General features: G+C 34.8%; 1 protein-coding gene across 1 annotated transcript; it reads left to right on the top strand.

Moving 5' to 3' along the window:
* Window positions 1-503: 503 nt before the first annotated feature.
* LOC149805481 (uncharacterized) lies at window positions 504-10,166 on the top strand. Its single transcript, XM_089950070.1, has one exon. It carries the CDS (start codon window positions 716-718, stop codon window positions 2,771-2,773), a length of 2,058 nt encoding a protein of 685 aa, XP_089806196.1. The 5' UTR covers window positions 504-715; the 3' UTR covers window positions 2,774-10,166.
* Window positions 10,167-14,615: the final 4,449 nt, after the last annotated feature.

The following is a 14,615-nucleotide window of genomic DNA, read 5'->3' as shown; positions in this document are numbered from 1 at the left end:
ACTTTTTTTAAAATGCAAATGTGGGTTTCAAGTAGGAACTATTGCAGGAGCGCGCATTATGGTTGTGTTGTTTTTATGGTTATTCCCCGGCTGTTGTCAGTTAATTAGTATGCCTGTTGTTGTGTTTTTTTTGATGTTTTGTATATGTCTATTTGTATGCCCGATAATCTGCCATTAGAAAAAAAACCTATTCCAAGAAAACCATGGCTCTTTTGTTGAGGTTTACAAATTTAGGCTGGTTTGTTTCATTTCACGCACTTAAGAACATAACAAAGTGCGCTGACTCAATGAATTGATCAGCTTAAAGTACAGTAAACTTATTTTGCTCTTGTTTTGGATAACAAAGTTCTATTGAAAATAAAAATTTCAACAGCAAGCGTAGTAGAAATCCTAGTGTGTTGCTTTCAGCTAGTGTGATGAATATTGGAATCTTAAAATGCGAGTGCTAGTTTCTAAATTGCACAATAATACGAAAACCAATGGTAAAACCAAAGACCTCCGTATGACCGAATCGACTTCCGTCAACAAATCTTGAAAGAGAGAATCAAAAATAATCAATAAAGTTGCTGAAAATTCCGGATGCTACTGCCTGCATAATTTTTCTCATAACAGTGACACAAAAAGTAGTCATTTTGAGCAGGAATCTTCAAATACTTTAAATATTGGATAGCGATTGTAATTCCAGCTGGCGTGTTTTATTCAACATGCTCAAAAAATGACTCACTACATGAAAACGGAGAGAAGGCAGTTTTCGAAAAATCCCTATGAATATCTAATAAAACCGCTATTAAGACAAAGAGACACTGGAGAGCTTTGCGATGTTGTGCTCAGGTTAAATGGTCGAAAATACAATGCACATAAGGCCATATTGGCAGTATGGAGCCCGTATTTCTTGTCCATGTTCACTTGTGACATGAGAGAAAGAGAAACGAAGGAAATCGATCTCACTGAATCAGTTGTCATAGAAGATGACGAAGTTCTCAATCTTATCATCAACTACATGTACACAGGAACTCTGACTCTAACATCAGCTAATATTGAGGATTTAATCAGAATCTCAGACTTTTTCCTAATGGATGATGTAAAGGACTATTGTCGCCAGTTTCTTGATTTAGGGAATTTAGATCTCAGTAATTGTTTACGGCTGAGATTTTTATCTGAAAATCATAATCTTCTAGAAGTGGCAAATTCTTGTCAACAAATGATAGAGTCACGATTTCACGATTATTTGATCTACCATGATGAGATTCTTGAACTTCCAGGAACATGTTTGTTTAATCTTTTAGAGGATTCAAGAGTTGTTAAGCACACCGCTTACAATGAACTGAAAAAACTGATTCAAAGATGGTTGGATTATGATCCCGAAATACGACAAAAATATCAAGCAGATCTTCAAACTTGTATCAAACTGTGGGTCTTCGATCATGTTGAAGAAAATTCCATTGCAAAAAATGACATGAACTCGAGTAGTGTTATTATGGAACCAACATCTAGAGCTACAAATGGAGATGTATCCTTGAGTGTATCATGTTTTGAAATGTTTAGCTGTGATTCTTTGCATAAGAGGAAGTTCATGGGTGATAGAACCGAGGTTTTGTTCACAGCAGTTTGCAACCCAGGGATGAAATTTATAAAGCTTTGTGTCTACAGTTTAGCAGATCACAAATGGTACCATTTTCCCCTGTCAGGAGAAGAGATAGCTCAAATGATTCCTGCAAGGCAAGCTATCAGCACTATGATAACTAACAAGAATATGTTGTACCTCTATCTCTGTTCTTCATTCCCCTACCCAACTGATATGCTCAAGATCAGCATATTATCTGTTGATTTGGTCAAATGCCAAACATCTCTGCATTCATTTCGGACAATAGATGCTTATAACCCTTGCTACAGAACAACTTTGACAAACTGCAGAACAGTGCCACCTGCAATTGTGTACTGTAGTCATAGTCTGTATGTTGTTGGAAATAAGGAGGGCACAGGACATCTTTTTCTCTGCAACTTTGACAATAACCATTACATTTGCTATCAAATTCCTGGTTCACGTTTTATAAGTCTAGCACGAGCAGCTGTCAGGGATGACCGTTTCATTTTTCTGTGGTACAGGTATCGCACTGGTCCATCTGAGGAGTTCAGCATCAAAAAGTCTGTAGGATTTGCCATGTTTGATGTCAAAACAAAAACTTTCAATGCAGTTGAAATTGTTCCACCAGATATTAACTATGATGATTTTGCAAAGCCATACACACTATGTATACGTGATGGCACACTTCTGATCTACTATCCTGGAAAATCAGCTCTTGTCCTTGATGAGGTAAGATGCAAGTGGATTACCTCTCTTAGAAAGATGCCTGCCCCTAGAACACCATTGGATGAGAATTCAGATACTGCAGCATATGGCTGTCATTTACATGCAGCCACTGAGCACAGCATCTTCATGTTGAACAATGAGGCACCCTTCACAACCTCAATGTATGAGGTACAAGAGGCTTACCCATATGCCCTCTCTCACACACCACCTCCCATTGACAATATGTCTCTAGTTACAAGTGGATATATCAGTACCTCATCTTTGCTGAGATTTGAGGCTTTCGAAAGATATGATGAGATTTACACCAGTGCTCTTCATGTCGTAATGAGAGTGTCAGACCCTGAGACTGAGGAAAGTGGCGCAACATCCAATTCAGAAGAACATGACTCAGACAATGACTATGAATATGATGAAGACATCTATGATTATGACTATGATTTAGATGCAGATTTCTCATTTTAATGCCCTGAATGATTTGTGTATGTGATTTGGATTTGTAATGTAGCTTTAAAAAAATTTCAGTCATGTCACAATGATGTCTGCAGTGTGGCAGTTTGTAGTGATGTCTAGCACTGGGGCATCATGCCATAGACATGTAGCATCATGTCCCACCCAGTCACATTTTCCTGACAAAGGGCCGACCAGTCCTAACACTGACCTCTTAATGCTTAACACCAAGTGAGGCAGCTGCTCACACCATTTTTACAAGTCTTTGGAATGAGTTGGCCAGGGTTCGAACCTGCAACCTCCCACATCCAAGGTGGACGCTCCTACCGCTTAGACCACTAGAACAGTCAAATGTCTGTCTGTAGAGCTGATGCTAGGTGTTGAAGGTGGATACATGTTAGGATACATAGTCTACTAAATAGAATTTACATTGTATGACCTCATCAGTGTTTGTTTCCTCTTTAAAATATACAATACATACCAAGTTCTCATGAAAACTGTCTACAAAGAAAACTTGCGCAGGGTTGACAAATTTTGAAAATCCTTGGTTTTCCCTGGGGAGCAGGCTTTTAAATACTGGCTGCCCAGCTTGTTTCTGTTTTCCCAATAGATTATTGCTGTTGCCCCAAGTTTGCTATGATCAAACTTATCAAACAACTTTATATATATATATATATATATATATATATATATATATATATATATATATATATACAAATTTGACAAAAGTTAACTGAAGAATTGAACTTGCCTTAAGGGAAATTTGAGTTTGCCCCTAACATAATATCCTAGTGGAAGTTAAAAAAAAGGACAAAATATGGGATATTGGAAATGACATATTTATTTTAAATTTTGATTTTGTCTTTGTGGGCATATTTTACAGCCATATGCTGATAATCAAAGTTTATATATATATATATATATATATATATATATATATATATATATATATATATATATATATATATATATATATATATATAATGTGTAGATCAGGCATGGTTTAAATTACAGGTGATTGATTAGTTACAGGTTGTTTGGCAGTGATGATTATGATTATGATTACACTTTATTTGGAAATCAAGATTTTAATTACAGTTACAGGGGGGATGATGATTATTATGATTGCTTTGTTTTAGCTTTTTTTATTCTGGGCAGATCATACACTGTATAACTGAAAAACAATATTTTTTAGTCTATGTAAATGTTTATTGACAATTATTTAATATAAAATGAGCACTACTGAGCACTGTTAACATCGTTTGTTTATGGAAGCTTTTATTAGCGTTACAGTTATTCAGACTGAGAGATTTTTTTGGTTGTAATACTTTGTAATCATGATTACACTGATAATGAAAGACAATTATGACTATAATTATAGAGCTTCTGAAATCAATGATTTTGGTTATGATTACAGCTCACACTAGTCGATTACAGTTGTAATTGGCCTCATGCCTGATGTGAAAGGATCAGAATGCAGATATAGTTAGAAGAGCAAAAATAGACATCTGCTTGAAAAAAATAGATAAATGGAAGTTAAATTTTTTTTTAAATAGGTAGATTTTTAAGTAAAATAAAAGAGATGTTTAGTTAAAAGACCTCGAACTGAAAAATCGGACAACCAGTACAAATATTTTAGCCTGGGATATGATACTCATTCATTCATGATTAAAATCTTGCACATTTTGCATCATCATACTGGTTATTTGTTTAGGACAGGTTCATTTAGCAAGAAAGTTCATCAATTTATCTTTTTTTGCCTAGGTAAGATTTCAGATTCATCTCAAACTTCATCAGCCACAATGAAAGCTAGACTTTTTGTAGTGACACTTGTATATTAAAAACTGTCAAAGAATTTCTGAATATTTATTTGTTCCATTTACTTAGCAATTGTCATCTAGTCTTCTTGAAGTCAGCAACATGAATCAAAATATTTGACAAGCCAACTTTTGAGATTGAGAACTCTTCTTTTTATGCATTTAATTGTTTGACAAGCAATATGTATTGGTCTCCTGTAATTATAATGTGTTGTGATGTGATTTGGATTTTTAACATAGCTTTAACAATTTTTCAGTCATATTGCTAATGTGTTGGCAGTGTGGCAGTTTACAGTGATGTCTAGCACTGGGGCATCATGCCACAGACATGTAGCATGATGTACAACCCAGTCACATTATCCTGACACCAGGCTGACCAGTTCTAACACTGATCTCTTAATGCTGAATGCTCAGCAAGGCAGCTGTTTGTACCATTTTTGTAAGTCTTTGGTATGACTTGGCCAGGGATCGAACCCATGACCTCCTGCATCCAAGGCAGATGCTCTAACCACTAGGCCACTGGAGCGGTAAATTATAATGTAAATAACATCATAAACATGGCCTGTACATTGGTCACGATTTGAATACGATTTGATGGTTCAGTGAGTGCCTTTTATTTCCAAATACACCTTACAAAGAAATCTGATAGGTTATATTATTAACAATTAACACATACTCACCTTAACATCAGCAACATGCATGTACATCAAAAGAACCCTTGAGAAGGTGATCGTTTAGAGTCTGAGAGCTAATAAACTGCCCTAGGCATCAAATCCTAGATACATGTTATGATTGTAACTAATAAGTTAAATTATAAATATTTATTATTTATTACTTATTTGCAGAAACTTGTTTTAAATACTAAATATCCACATCATCACACCTGCACAAGATAATTCAAGATTAACATCGACTGTGAGATGGAAATGATGAAAAGCATTATGAATGGAACACAACAACGCTCTCCCTTTCTCGCTGTTTTGGGCAATAGATATTTCTACCCTCTCTCAGGACTATGAAATGTCCTTTATTGTCATTTGTCCTTTATACAGAGGCAAAATGTGCTGGTAAACACAATAGGTTTATATTTTACCTTTATGAGTATGTGTTATAAACAGTGTATGTTAAGACAAGTTTTGCGGTATTGGTAAGCTTTGTGGAGAATAGTTTAGCTGATAAAAATGTCAGATTTTTAATTTTGAAGACAAAATAGTTGCCCAGTCAGAGGAGATTTGACCGAAGTGATCACACTTCCTTAAAAGTCAGTTATAAGAGAAAGTCATTGTAAATTTTTCATGTATTAGGTTAAACGGTGTGCATAGATTAAAAATTTGTTTTTCATAAAATTTACCCAAACGAATTCCCAAAATGTACCATTAAAAATTAAAGATTGTCCATGATTACCAACTGCATTACTTCCCTCGACTAAAGCTCTGTTTGCTATTATGTGTGACAAACGTTCTAAAATGACCCGACAGGCCACTAATGTAGAAGTGTATTGACTGTACAGTAATTTTAAGTATAAAAATGATGGATTTTGTGCTGTACAGTCTTTGACTGTGATTCAATACAGAAAATGCGATATTGTTTTCCGTGTTTTTATTTCTAAAAGATGCAGTAAATAAGGATCTACAAAATTATAAGTCAGACCAGGAAATATTATTGAGAACTTTCATATTTGCCCTTGTATTAATGTTTTCTAGCATTATCACAAGTGGTCAGATCATCACTAATCATTCTAAATATTGGGGAAATAAGCATGATAGAAAGAAGATCATTGAAAATTAAGTTGTCTTCCTTCATAAGGTACAGATATTATAACTGCAAATATGTCTTCAGTAATCCTTTTCTTTATTAATTTCTAAAACAAAATTAAGATTAGCAGATATCAGGCAGAATATTGTGATATACATATTAGGATATAAGTGACTATGCTTAAAGGGGATAAGGTCCCCCATGTTACATTTTAAAGAAATTTTGTTTATTTTTTAAGGATTTATTATCATAATTTTGACTAAAAACAGGAATATGATGTATGTTTTCTGGATGAAAGTTATATTACAAGTTAGAAAATACACCAAGATTGTTGTTCAGTGTTTAAATGCACATTATGTTTGCAATTATCATAAAAAAAATGTGTGCATGTGGATCTGTTGATGACCTATTTTTTTTTTCTTGATCTTTTGATGATATATTGACTGTAAATGCAAATTTTAATTTTCTTATGTTTCTACAGGATCACTTTACGTTTCACAACCTATAATAAATTCCCTATGCTATAATCATTTCTATTAGTAAGTTGTTGGTTCTAGTGATACATACCATCACTTCCAAATCAGAACACATAATACCTGTGCCAGCTTTTGTCAGGATCATACTTTGATATGCATTTATACCTAATTTGTGCAGTAAGTATTTAATAATGAATGTGGCATTCTTAGGTTTGGAAGATTCTTTAAGTTGAAACAGAAACTGACATTTTACCTTTAAAGTTTGCCCAACTTTATTGATTCGAAACATGAGAAGTAAAAACCTACAAAGTATTAAGTTTGACAGATTATTACAGCTCTTCTGCGTAACAGCTGCTGGAAAAAGAGTTCCTGTAGATAGTAGGGGATACTCATTTACATTTTGATGGTTGCAATCTTGACAAACATGGTGTCAAAGCTTTGCTATTTAACTTGATATCCACAAATGCCACTAAAATGAACACACACACACACACACACACAAATATGGGTTAATACTCATAACATTTCCATTATGTGTCCACATCCTTGCATGCTATTGGGAGGAAATTGGCTGCTAAAACTTAGTGGAATTTTCTTCAAACATACTACCATCCATGTCAGGTAGCTCCCTACACAGCTGAATAATCTAAACTATGGATTTGTATGTTATTCAGTGCTCTTATTTTGGGAGAAAAAGAGGTGACAATCTCACAGCAATGACAATAAGAGCCAACTCTTCAGGCATACATATACATGATGGGAACATAGTATTTATATTGTTGACGAGTGTCGTCTATGGTAATTATCTTATATATAAAAAATTCACCCAAGTTTAAAGTTTTGATGCACAGTGATTATTACACTGAATATGGTGATCACCCCTCTAGTGTAGATTCAGTCCACATTTTGATGGAGATTGAACCCCACTTTGTAGTGTTTAAGGTACACATCTAGAAATATGTCACCAGTAGATTTTCTAGCCACCTATTGATATTATTAGAAAAATTTAACATGCACCTATCAGGTACTTTTGGCTTTGCTACAACTTGTATCTGTAAAGTCAAGAACCACATGTATTATCTAATGCCAAGGGCCATCCATTTGGTATGTAGGCATTGAGGGCGGGAGGGAGGGTTAACCCAAATCCATCCGCTTGCATATGGGGGGTGTGTGCGTCCACTGATAATGTACGTATGCATAGAAAACAGGGAGGGGATGAAACCTCGATAATAATTTGTCTAATATGTAACCTGTTCAACTGGGTTAAGTTGGCGTTTGAATTTTAGCGGACAATGGACAAACTTTTTAATGTTATATAGCTTACTCTTGATGCAGCCAGACATTTAACGTCGGGGGACTGTTTTTTCAAACATGTTAATATTATTAATCCTTTATCATTTCTGTGTGGATTAAATATAGACTGTTCTATAGAATTCATGTGTGTGTGTGCATCAAGCATATGTATGCAGGTGGGGGTGTAAAAAAGTAAGCATGTGTACAGGGTAGGGAGAGGGGTTGAGCTTTGCCAGATTTTTGCATACATACTAAATGGATGGCCCCCCACTGCATATAGCTTGACCTTTATCTGTCACTTAAGCATTGAAAAATTGGAGATAATTGTCAAAAAAGGCAATTTTGTTGACTTTAATGCTCTGGAAAGAATACAAGTTTTAAGAAAAAAATTACACTTTATAGAAAAAAGGCTACAGCTGATCCCATTTGCCTTTTGAAGATTAAACTTTATAAGAAATATTCATGTTTGTAATAGATGATAAACATATCAGTGTTGTCAACTTTTTATAAAGTGTCTAATTTTTTTTTATAGTACCTAGGTCTTCTCAATTTAGGTTTATTAATCCTTCAGGATCTGTATAAGTAATTGCCTAAATTATGAATGATGGGGGTAAATTAATTACAGTGGGAATCTGCAATATAGTGTAACAAGATAACAGGAGTCCCTTGAGGGGACTGATGTTCTACTGTCTGAAATGAGTTTCTGGGAATTCAGAAGACCAATTCTCCTTCAGTCACATTAGTTAGGAATATTAGCCTCAGAGAAACATAATTTACTTAACACTGCTTTTCCCCCTTTTAACTGCCAAGTGTTGCAAGTATCTCTGAAGATTTTCAAATTGTTGTGCTCACAATACTAAATGTCAGATTGGCACCATTTTCATGTAGGTCCAAGTAGACATCTTTAGAAGTTTTCTGGTGAAAACCCAATGTCAGTATGACTTCTGTTCAGGAGGAGTAGCAACAAGATTTTCAACATGACTGCCGTGGTGGCCATATTGGATGTCAGATCAGTACTTTTTTCACTTAGGACCAATCATCCATATAGAAGAAGTAGTGACAAGATTTTCAAATGGCTCCTGTGGTGGCCATATTGGATGTTTAAGCAATACCGTTTTCATTTTGGACCAACTAGACCATAGGATGAATGTTTATAAAGTTGACGGTAGTCCTCTAAGTAGTTTAGCAAGAGTAGCAATAACTGATGAGGGCTGTTCCATTAAAACATACATGGGACCCAGAGAAGGCACATTCAATGTGGGGTACCCACCCATACATGCAATTTAGAATTTTCTTATCATTTTAATATGAACTCTGAAATCAAAATAATCTGGCGTATATTTTTAAAAACTGCCTTCCATGGGTACCATGCATGTTTAAATGGATCAGCCATGATAAATGACAGCAGACCACCCCACTTGCCCACCTAGTCTGTTACTAGTAGATAGAACTAAAAATGACAACAAAAGAGGGTACAGAATATATTGAGGGTACAGAATATATTTTATACCGGAGGCTTGACATTGCCATTTTTAAACCTCATGATACTGCAGATTCCTCCAACATTGGATCACCCTTCATCATTGATGAACTGTAATGATTTGGTATTTAGGGTATGGTATGGTCAAGTTTTGATCATGTAGTTGTGATATCATTAAAGGTAACACACACACACACAGATATATATATATATATATATATATATATATATATATATATATATATATATATATATATATATATATATATATATATGAATGACATAAATAAAAAAAAAAATAAATAATTCATTTGAATAAATGAACATCGGTAGATCCATCTAATTAAAATAATTATCTAATTCATCTGGCTTCTCTGGGATACTGCTGAAGAAACTGGGTTACTGTGACTTTTTAAGTTAACTATGGTTTTCAGAGACAATAGGTGTATTACAGGACTAATTTTGCTAATCCTTATCATGTGCAATATACATATGAGTGCATTATCAGTGCATTAAATGTATGTTTATGTTTGAAGTTTTTGTGCTGAAAATGACTTGTAAATTAAAATAAAATATATTTAAATATGCCTTTTATTTGTAATTCTTAGGAAATGAAGTAACAGTTATCAGAAGAAAGCAAAGTTTATCTACTGAATCTATGCAGACATTTGTATTAGTGGCCTATGAAGATCAGTCTTCACTGATAAAATGAAAAGATGGTAGGCTACAGTGATGTGATGAATTTTAATAAGATGTTATTGAACTCAACATGATATAAGAATATGATGAAATTGCATGACTGGATCTGTAACCAGGTACAAAAAAATTATCTATAAAGTAAAGGTCACCAAAGTCACAGACAAGGAGATAACAATAGTCTTTTCTTTGATATAATGGTGTAATACTCTAAGGATGTATGCACTTACTCAAATTCATGGCTTTAAAAGCAACAGTGTCTGAGAAAGTTACCTAAACTTAAATGTTCGTAGGAACTAAAGTGTGAAAAGTAGGTTATAGTTTCAAATTTTTCCTTTGGTGGAAATCCAACTTCAGTGCTAAAAGCAAATTTGCACTGTGCCCATGGTTAATCTGGTGCAGCATTTAATGCCTATTCATAAACATGTGATTTTTAATTTAAGTTTGGGGGAAAAAAAACTTAAGTATCTGAGCACTCTGACCTCACCTTGGACATTTAAACTGCTAAATCCAAAGAGGTTTTTATATATCATCATAAATCTTTTTGCAACAATTGATACAAATGTATCAATGGAAACTGCAGGTGCTATCACATCCAAAACTTGGACCACTTACTGCCATCCAGGAATTCAAACAATTGACTCCAGTAAATTGACCTTGACCTTGCTGGAATTCCACTTTAATGATGTTCCTTCCCAGCTTATGCAGACCTGCCACCCCTCATGTTTTGGAGTGAATTTCGTGACTCTCAATAGTGATTCAGATTCACACCACATGCAAAACAATCACAAAATCCCCAAATTTTTATTAGCCTAAATCAGGAATAGAGTAACTTGTATCCCATTAAGTGCTAGTCACGATATCAGCAATGGTCACTGATGCCAAAAACGGTCCTGAACTAGTAGCCATGTTAGCAGAACTAAATCCAATTGTTACAGTTTGCCCTGTAGCAGGCATTTTAAAGTATTTAATCTATATTTAAGACAGAAGTTTTACAAATGCATGTGAAGAAAACTGGGCCCCAACTGGATTTTTGTATGGCAAATGTATATACTCGTAACAACTGTATTTAAAAAAAAAAACACTAAATGAAGACGGCTTTTTTGAGTGTAGGAATTTGTGAGATATTGAAAGATCAGCATATATTGTAATTTGCTTGAGTTCATATTTTTTTCCACATGCGCTGACACGACTAATCATTAACTGTTTGACAACTCATCTGGATTAATAACATTTCATAATTAAGCTACACTCCAGTTAAAATGTTTTCACTCCAAGGAAAAAAATACTTTCCACAAAAAGTGAAGTACAGATTGGAATACACCAAAAATTGGCCTTGCATTCAGCCATCAAACATCGATGAACATTATGCTTTTTTTTTGCACAATGCTCTATGAATTTTAGAATTGGGAATGTGCACAGGGGCTCGTATCCATATTGCTGCTTACAACTTACCTGTGATACATGTACTATATAGTGATATTATTATATAGTACATGGTTTAAAGGTAAATTTTATGCAAGGAGCCCCTGTGGGCATATGGCAGAGACAATGTGAAAAAGCACACTGCTAGAAAAAAAAGCACATAGTGGAAAAATTATGAGCACCCAGTAGATTTCAGCTCTGGAAAACATGAAGCCACCTACTCAAGTCCGGCAAGCTACCAATGCTGAAGCATTGTTTGTGAGTTTTCTTGTTGAACATAATAAAGAGTATTTCCTATTGTAAGGAAAAATAAGACAGACTTTAGTGCCTCCTTAGGTCCTGAAAAATTGCAACAATTTTAGTCAGCAAAATCAACCATCAGGCAAGAAGCCTGTTCAGTTTTGAAAACAAATTTACTATAGCCCAGTTGAGGAAGTTCAAGTCTGTCACAGCATCATATCATGACAAATGGTGTGACATTTGTGTATATCAGTAAATTTCGCTGCAAATAAATTTGAACATTTAATAGTGTAAATAATGTGTTTTAGTTTGGGGATTTTCACATAATGCAGTACTGACCATCAAAGTGGATGGAGCTAATGTCATGGCATAATTTTTCACTGTTAAAAATTCACTAATTTTTATCTCACTTGTCACTAATTTGGCTCTGCTTATGCTGTTGTGGGCAGCCAAAGTTTAATGAAAATCCACACATGCAAATAGGTGATATTGACCTTTATAAATTCTTTATGCAAAAGTTGACATTGTACAGATGGCTGAGTAATGCATGAATGGCCATTAGGTCCATAACATGTAACATTTGTTGCAGGTGAGACAATGGGTGCACATTTGGTAACATCAATGTCATTGCCAATGCCAAAACGATGCTGGGCGTACTGCATAAGATCATGTGATTTAAGACCTGTATTATCATGGCATAAATGCCTACATTTAAAATCTAATGAACGTTGTGTAAGTTATAGAATTTATAGCTTACAGATTTGAGGCTAGTCCTTCATAGATAAAATTCAACTGTTTTGCTCAGCTGTCAGATCCTGGTTAAAGTTCAAATTAATACAAGTCAAATTCAGCATAAACCGATGGTTTGGTTTGTGACTATTTTCTTCTGTTTATCAAAACTGGTCATACCAAATGGCAAATAATTTCCAATATAAAAATTTATCAAATGGTTCATGGTCACAGCCAATATTTTATCTAATATAAGGCTTGTTTGTCCAAGCTTGATGGCCTTTTTCCAGGATGCTCTCAAGATTCTACCAAACAAAATCCATGACAACCAGACTTTATCAAAAATGGCTTATTTCTGAGAAAGGAGACCACACAGTAGCCACAATCTTCCTAGGGACTACCCTAGACGCAGCTTGGGTACATCAAATCCATGGGTACATAACTACCAAATTTAATCCAAATTGGCTAAGCCATTCAAACATTCAAATATAGGTTTTTCATTTGGATGCTAAGGAAGACACAATGTTTTCGGCAAGACTACTCTTTTTAAAAAGGTAATTAGAGCTATTAACAATGTGTGCATCACAAAAAGCACATCTCACTACTATCTACTTCGCAGTGGTTTAAACAAAGAAACTTGTGTTGGGAAACCAAAGCTTTAAGACAGGCATTCTGGGGCCATGACTCATCTAGATGATAATGTAGAATAGTGGAAATCCAACTCCTTGAAGGACTTGTCAACATCCCATGTAAAGATAAGAAGCTGATCAAGAAGGATCAAACTCTGCAAATTTAATCAGAATATGCCTAATGGTTCTTGAGCTATGCTGAATACAAACGACATTCAAGCTTTGTCCAAAAGTGGAACTGATGAGATAAAACACATGAAAGGCACATTTAAGTCTATGAGACAATATTTATACTAAATTGCATCAAAATATGTTGAATAGTTCTTAAGTACTGCCAGTTAAAAGTAGCTGCCCATGTGAAGATATGCTGTTAATTGTCAAGGGTGCTAACTCTATAAGAAAAAAATGGAGTTTGACAAGTCAGATTCCTTATATGGCACAGCCACATCTATTTGTCAATATTCCAATCAAATTTATCAAAATATGTTGAATTGTTCTTGACCTGTGCCAGGTACATGCAACATCCCATGCCAAGGTATAAAGTTAATTGTACAGGGTCATTAAGCTAGTTTAAAAAATGGGAGACAACCCAAAAAAGGCACATCTAGGTTTATGAGATCATGTACACATCCAGTTGTATCATAATATGTTGAATGGTTGTAGTAACATGTTGGTTACATGGATCTGCCTTGTTGAAGATTTAATATTAATTTTTATGGGGGAAATATCAATGTGGGCAATAATCACAACTGGATCTGAAAGGATGAAACCTTAAAAAGACAACACTTATGTGTGTGGGTTTGTGATTTGTATTTTTAACGTAGCTTTAACATATTTTTGGTCATATCACTATGCTGTCTGCAGTGTGACAGTTTAGAGTGATGTTTAGCACTGACATCATGCCGCAGACATGTAGCATGATATCCCACCCAGTCACATTATCCTGACACCAGCCGACCAGTCCTAGCATTAACCTCTTAACACTGAGCGCCAAGCAAGGCAGCTGCTAGTACTAATTTTTATCAGTCTTTGTTATGGCTTGGCATCCGAGGCAGACACTAAAACCACTAGACCACCAGAGTGGCAATTCATCTACCTAATGGCATATAATTTTGAATAAGGGGCTTTGGCAGTAACAAGACGTGTTAACAGAGGGACACACAGATGAAAAAAATATTACTATAGTGTCCCACTTATTTGGATCTCAATGTGTGACCCTAATAACTATTGTAGGAGCATTAATATGCATAAGAAAAAAAGATCAACATATGCAATTAGCAAATCAAAGCAGTATTCATTGAAACCTAAGTAATTTAG

Source organism: Sinohyriopsis cumingii, chromosome 2 (genome assembly GCF_028554795.1).
Source record: "Sinohyriopsis cumingii isolate HCF-2022 chromosome 2, ASM2855479v2, whole genome shotgun sequence".
NCBI lineage: Eukaryota > Metazoa > Mollusca > Bivalvia > Unionida > Unionidae > Sinohyriopsis > Sinohyriopsis cumingii.
This window is presented reverse-complemented; position numbering and strand designations above follow the sequence as displayed.

Excerpts from the sequence above, each read along its gene's own strand:
- LOC149805481 (XM_089950070.1), top strand. The coding sequence starts at position 716 with ATGACTCACTACATGAAAACGGAGAGAAGGCAGTTTTCGAAAAATCCC.